The sequence below is a fragment of the Leptidea sinapis genome, chromosome 1 (genome assembly GCF_905404315.1).
Source record: "Leptidea sinapis chromosome 1, ilLepSina1.1, whole genome shotgun sequence".
NCBI classification, from domain to species: domain Eukaryota; kingdom Metazoa; phylum Arthropoda; class Insecta; order Lepidoptera; family Pieridae; genus Leptidea; species Leptidea sinapis.
Window position 1 is genome coordinate 4,483,734 of NC_066265.1, and position 7,298 is coordinate 4,491,031.

The window sequence follows — 7,298 nt, forward strand, 5'->3', positions numbered from 1 at the left end:
TGTCCCTTATTGTCATAAAAAAATATGCCCCTTCACCGTCAGATAAATCCTAACACATTTGAAGAGGTAGATTAGCCGTAGACCATTTGGTCTATTACTGTCTATTTAGACAGACATAATATAATACTCGTCAATATAGAAAATGATCTAAAATGGGAGCATCTATATAATTATTAAAGTACTTAAGCGACGCAATATCAGTTTATGATTTCTGTTTATTCGGCTGATTCTTATTTAAAAAATTACTTGCTTCTACCCGCAACTTCATCCGCGTTGAATAGTTACTTTGGGCATTTTTTTTATCTTTTAAGATACTTTACAAATAATACACACACAAAATTCTCTTTCCGATGCTGGCAGCGCAGCGCTCTGCATATACAGCGCATATCCCTTACCATTGTGGACAGTTTTTAGACCCTGTAATAGTATTTCCCTGGTAAATTTAATCGTCTATTTCATTTTCATCCCCATGTAGGTCAAAAGATTCAAAAATGCTTGAACATATGTTTATAAGTTATCTCTTATCAATAGCCTAAATACAAAGTTTCATGGTTTTATCTTCGATAGTGACGAATTTCCATACAAACTGCCATCTCCTATTTCAACCCCTCTATTTATTTTTTTGTCTAATGTCTAAAAGCCTACGTCCTTTATCAAGCTCTAGTCTATCTCTGTACTAAATTTTAATAAAATCGGTTTGCTGGTATAGGCGTGAGAGCATAACAAACAAACTTACATTTACATTTATTTATTACATATGTTTAGACAAGTCGGGTCCAGTGAGTGTCACATCTTTGTGCCGTTTGGCGTCAAGACACTTGGCCGGTGGTCGCCAGAGGCGCGGAGAATGTACAAAGTACTATCTACGAGGCACAATAGGGCTATTGAAAACCCAAGCGCTGGAAGCTATTTCGGTCAACGGATAGGCTGATCCGTTGACCGAAATAGCTGCTGCTATCCGACGCGGAAATACTACCAGTATTCTTGGTACACTTTCCCGTAACGATACTTTTAATTTATTGTAATCATAGTATTGTAAATATAATAAAAAGATTTGTTTTGTTTACAAATAAAATTAATTTACACAGATGAGGTATTTATTATAATTAAGATATTACTAGTTTTGGCTTACTAGTTTTTATACCTACCAATAATGTAATACTCAATCGTTGTGATCGATTAGAAATAGTCAATTTATTATTGGTTTGATAATATTAGTGAGTTATTAAACGAATGAGTGCAATGTATAAAAAGAATATTATTGATTTTTAATTAATTACACATAGTCTTGTCAGCTTTTTTCAGCCAGCCCACTCGGTATATTATATTTATATCTTAGATCATTTATACATGTAGATATACTGTGACAGCCATGAAAACGTCAAAAAAATTGAAGTTGACAGTTCATCTCTATTTTGAGCAACGCACGCACACTCACACAAAGGGACATAAAAATCGCGAGTGTTTAGACGTAGCTTGTCACGCACACTAAAGTAATAGTCCTTTCCGTTACCCTCTGAGCGACAATGAGCTTTCTCATCAGGCCCATAGTTTGCGACCACGTCTTCGTACCGTAAGTCATCACTCCTCTTCCGCAAAATTATACCTACTGGATACTGGATTGTTTGTCCAAGGTACTCGTCAATATATATATAGTATCTCATAGCAGCCCTTAATCTTATCTTTCTTGACATTAACCTTTACGTGAAATATATTTCTAGCGGAAAATGGCTTATTTTAGAGCTCGCCTAACATGATCAATCATTGACAACATAGTGATAACGGTACCGCCAAGATAATTTTCCACAATCTCACAATGATTTACCTAATATATATGGCCTCTAAATGTGGGAAGGCTATCCAGAATTTTATTTTAATATACTTCTGGACTTCATTGCTGTTAATCTTGGACATTATCAGAGGCTATTTTGCACCGGATACCAGCTAGATTATGGGTACCACAATGGTGCCTTAACCCTAAGTACTCTGTATCATTGTTCTATCTTACCTGGTACTGTAACATCAAGAAGATATGCTCTGGCAGGACTCTGGCACGCGTCAGCGTCAAAATCCAGCAAGATTGTTCCTAAAACTGTAAACAACACTCCCCATGGATGCTTGTTGCTTCCTGGTTTGTCCAAAGCTGCACTCCTGGGACCCAGAGATGGTGGGACCATTGTCCGATTCATGGGTGGTAAATCTCCAAACATGTATCCCAAATCCTCTCCATTTGGTACAAGAATGAGGCCTGTAATGTCAAAGCTATTAGTACGAAGCTATCCCTCACACTCATATACATTTGGATTGCTAACTACATTAAAATAAGGTATTCTACTAGTCAAAAATACGGATAGGAAGCGATCTTCACCCATCCAAGAAAACTTGAATGGATGAAATGCATTTTATACCAAATGTGCAATAAATAGTATACTAATGTATATGTATTGTAAAAAATATACCAAGAGTGATCTGTGTGAAAAATTTATGTCTAAGCAATATTCTGATATTGTTTTATAAAAAAAAACTAACTAAGCCCAACAAATACAGAGATCAAAGTGTAATTTTCAATTTGAATTCCTTTATTTCAAGAGCAACCCTCGAAGCCCTTATAATCTACTTTTAGTTCCGAAAAAAACACACACATACAGATAAATTTACTTAAAACTTATAACACTAGACATAAGGGATTGCCTGTTACTAATTCTAGTAGACTTCATAAGATACATAATAGCTTTAAGGGTAAATGTATATACTTTTATAATAAAGTCCCAGGCACTGTTCAGGCATTATCTATAAATAAATTTAAATGTTTTATTAAAAATGGCTCCGTCGTAAATCCTACCACTCGACAGCTGAATATCTAAGTGATCCGACAGCCTGGGACTAGATAATGATTATTTTATAGCAATAGCAATGACAGTACAGTATTGTATATTTTGATTAAAAGATCGCAAAATAAAAGAATGCTAGAACAGTTTCTTGCGTCGCTTTTTCTCTCTCAGAGCGAATATACTCGATTACCGAAATGACATCAAAAAGAATTCTACAGGAATCAATTTTGAGAAAATAAATGCCTTTTATGCCTTTTACAATGGCTGTAACTGTGTTAATATCTGAGTCATTATTTGTCTAACTCACCAAGAAAAACACCAAGTGAAAGTAAGCCAATAAACGGTCTTCTTCTTCCATACTTTGAATTACATCTATCACTCAAAGAACCCAGAAGTGGGGTCATAAAGAATCCGACAATTGGTGACAACGCCCAGAATAGCGTCATCTGTTCATGGGGCACTCCAATCTGCAGCAGTGTTGGAGAGACGAAGGCTGTCTCTCCGGCGTAGGAGAACTCTATGCCCATGACCGCTGCTGATATCCTCATTAGTTCCACTCTGTTCTTTCTCCTACGAAAAGATATTATATCGTTTTACTGAGGCTTTATAGAAAACATAAATCACTTGCTTTTACATCCGAAGTTCTTCTAGTAGCGTCACCCATTGTCATTTCACAGAACGAACCCTGTCATTTGATCAAATCACTAGATTTGTTTAGAGAAATGATAAAATCGTGTTGGTCTTTAAGCATACTGCGTGATTTGATCAAATCATTTAGGGAATTGACCAAATCTCTGTTATTATCATTTGCCTGCGACATATACACCGGAGCAACTAGTGACCTTGAATTCAACAATAGCTTCCATAGGAAAAAATTGCCCAAGATGTTCTCACAGAAGAATAAAACTGTATACACAACCACAGTACAAGTAATATAACAGTAGCGTAACTCAGCGGTCTCCTTGAAATTTATACCTACGTGTGGTCTGAGCGCTAGGGTTGGTACATATAATAAGATTGACAATGCCGACGGCGCGGTGCAGTTAATTTAACTCGAACGGCAACCAGTCTCGGAAGCGCACGGCGTGTCACTCAATAGTTTGACTTTCCAAGATTGCTTAGCGCCCGTGTAAGTCGTACGTATGTGTGCGTGCGTCGATTCTTGCGCTCTAGTATGAAGTTAAAATACTGTTCTATTTCTGTATTGTGTCCCGTAACGTAACCAAAAGCCAAAACCCAAATTTGAAGCTAAAACAAAAATATTTTTAAATTTACAAACTGTATAAGTTCAACTTTATCTGATGACGTGAGCTATGGAGAAAAATTCACTTTCTCTGATAAAAAATCCTGAAAATACAAATAATATTGCCTTGTATGTAAAGGCCGACCGGGAGACGCAGTGTTGGTAGGCCCCCAACAAGATGGACTGACGATCTGGTCAAGATCGTCAGTCAAGGCGTAGGAACGATCGTCGTGTGGAAATCATTGGGGGAGGCCTTTCTCCAGCAGTGGACGTCTTCCTGCTGATGATGATGATGATGAAAGGCCGACAACGTATACCTTACCACCTCCCATCACGCGAGCCTCTTGCATATTTGCCCCCTCTTATACAAATAAAGGTAACCGTGTAACGTATTTTAAAATATTGAGCCCTTTTTAAAATTGCTATGAAATTTTTAATAAGAAAGTTTTCAAAAAACAAACGTCCACATTAGACTTATAACAAAAAAATATTGCAAACACCAATTTTGTTTACACAATAATTTCAAATTTTCTGCATCAGGACAATTAAATATTGTTTTCCTCATAGGTAGAGGTAAATACTAAAGGTTGGTCCATTTACGGGACAGTCTGTATGAGCGATGTTAAGCTTTACCCGCACAAATCGTACAAACAGACAAACTTTAACAACGTTAGAAGTTATTTAGGTACAAAGCAACCTCTATTCAACTTATAAAGGTTTACCAAAGACATAACCCTCTTGAATGAAAAAGACTACTTAAACTGAGCCAATATCAGAACTATTATTCTCAATTATTACTGGATGAAACGTTTAACTGTTGGTCAAAATGTAAGCTTTAGTATTGGTGTGTATTTTCGAAACTTGTAAATATTTTTTAAGTAACAATTGTAATTGGTTAACTAGTCTTAAGGATTTTGTATATATATCATGTAACTCAATTAAATATCATCTTCCACATATTCCTCACAGTCAAGCAGTTGTTTTATTCAATCTCCACACACTCATCATCTCTAAAGACGCATAAATACCACACTTACAGACTTTATAAGTTTTAATGATATGAAATCTCCGTTAAATTTCAACTATTAGTGTAGTGCTAAGTTTTGTTCAATACACTCCGTGTGTTCAAACAAACTTTACTAAGAACTCTTAAATTGAATGGAGAAATCCGAATAACTTCTTCGTTAAAATATCTTGTAATTTTAATTCTGCTTATAGATATTAATTATTTCCAGGATAATTTTTTTTAGTTATACTTCTTTAGACGCGTTATGAAAAAATGATGAGAGTGAAATTTTAAGATGTGCGCGCATCACTGTAACACAAAAGTAACAGGTTGAAGTTGGTTCCTAAAATTTTTTGACGTTTGTGTCATTTGTTTTTTTTTTTTTTTTTGGTTTATTCGTTCATTATTTGGACAGGCAAACGGTTCAAGCCCATGTAGCCGTATTCATTATTTAATAATTAAACTCGGGCAATAATAAATTTTATTGGACGATATTACATTGTAAACATATTTTTATAAAGAAAAAAAGGTATCCCGCTGAGTTTCTTGCGCCCGTTCTTCTCAGGTCAGGCATAGTTTGTCGAATGGGTGGTAATGTATAACTTTCAATAAGTTATAACATATCCCATTTTGAATAAAAATATTTGAATTCGATTAACATAATATCTATATCTATCTTCTATATATATATATATATTGAAAGTGGTCTTTGTTTGAGGCTCAATCACGCCTAAACGACTGACCGTATCGACATAAAACTGCCACCATTCAATGCGAAATTTATCCTAGATGGTTTATGGCTACTTATTTTTCGAATTCCAACGTTCCTTCATTAATTTATTTCCTTTTAAAACTCGCCCAGCGAAACGGGCGAGAACGGCTAGTAAAAGATAAAAATGGATCGGTCTTATCTATATAGGTACTATTACCTTAAATAATACTGTTGAGTCGATGTGTCAGTACATTGGATATTTTTAACAACAAAAATACAAATTAAAAAGAAATGTTCGTCCGTCTGTCCGATACTGAAGGCAATATTAGTATCTGATAAGCAGGAATTCAACAAATAGGATTAGCGCCACATAAAGAAACTCTTAATCCGTCACCATATGATTTTTTTTGTACGTTTTTCACATTTAAATCAGTTTATTTGTCTTTTTTTATGACATTAAGAGACGAGACAAGCAGGACGTTTAGCTGATAGTAATTGATACGTCCCTCCCATAATAATGCAGTGCCGCTCACGGCTCAGGATTCTTGTAAAAGCCAATAATTCTGAGCGGCACTGCAATTGCGCTCGTCACATTGAGACATAAGATGTTAAGTCTCATTTGCCTAGTTATTTCACTAGCTACAGCGCCCTTTAGACCAAAACACAATAATGCTTACACATTACTGTTTCACCGCAGAAAAACGCAACATTGCGGTACCCATAATCTAGCCGGATCCTGTGCAAAATAGCCTAATTAATATGATGATATAATCCGTTAAAGTACAATATATTGGTATCGAAACAAACCTAAATATATCTCTATATTCGCTATTGTCATACTCCCGATCTGGCCCTTCGACAGATGATGGCACACCAAACAGTAGATCCCTGATCACCTCCCGAATACCTCTTGGATGCTCTTCTTTCCACTGATTCCACTTCTCCTTATATTTATCACGCACTCCATGGAACCTTCCTGTCACACCTTGATATTCATTTAACTTTTCAGTCATATTTACTAACACTTAACACACTAGAGTATATATACAAAACTTTTAAAACTACCGCTTCATTCAAATGTTAAAACTTGTTAATCTTCGATCTAAAATACTACTGCTCTATAATATATTCCATTATAACATATTGTGCCACTTTTATTCAATATTTAAATTAACTTTCACTATTCTAAAGTCATATTAAGTCAATATTTTTATACCGATTGGTTCTTACTATGGGTTATACTTTTGAGTTAAGTCAGTTTAGTTTGTTCTACTTGGAATGACAGTGGAACACTGAGCAATTGTCGCCCTTGTTCATCCACACCCGCCCTCAACTTACACTGAATAACAGAACTGGATGGGGCTTCCTTAATAAATAGTTCACTGTTGACGGAATTTGAATAATGACATATTTCTTTTAAAGTAATTAACAGTATCAAAATTTAAGTAGGTAATAATAATAATTATAATATTGACACACTTTTTACACAAATTATCATGCTCCAAA

General features: G+C 35.2%; 1 protein-coding gene across 2 annotated transcripts in view; it reads right to left on the minus strand.

Annotated features, from left to right (window-relative positions):
• The window catches only part of LOC126968716 (proton-associated sugar transporter A), a 28,731-nt gene extending 21,661 nt beyond the window's left edge, over nt 1-7,070 (minus strand). Inside the window, exons 1-3 of one of the 2 annotated variants that reach the window (XM_050813816.1) lie at nt 6,600-7,070; nt 3,139-3,401; nt 2,009-2,248 (exon numbers count right to left, since the gene is read on the minus strand). In XM_050813816.1, coding sequence (XP_050669773.1) covers nt 2,009-2,248; nt 3,139-3,401; nt 6,600-6,805 — 709 coding nt within the window. In that variant the 5' untranslated portion in view covers nt 6,806-7,070. Of the gene's footprint in view, nt 1-1,282; nt 1,331-2,008; nt 2,249-3,138; nt 3,402-6,599 lie in introns of those variants that run through there. The other variant, XM_050813825.1, reaches the window with a different exon arrangement.
• Nucleotides 7,071-7,298: the final 228 nt, after the last annotated feature.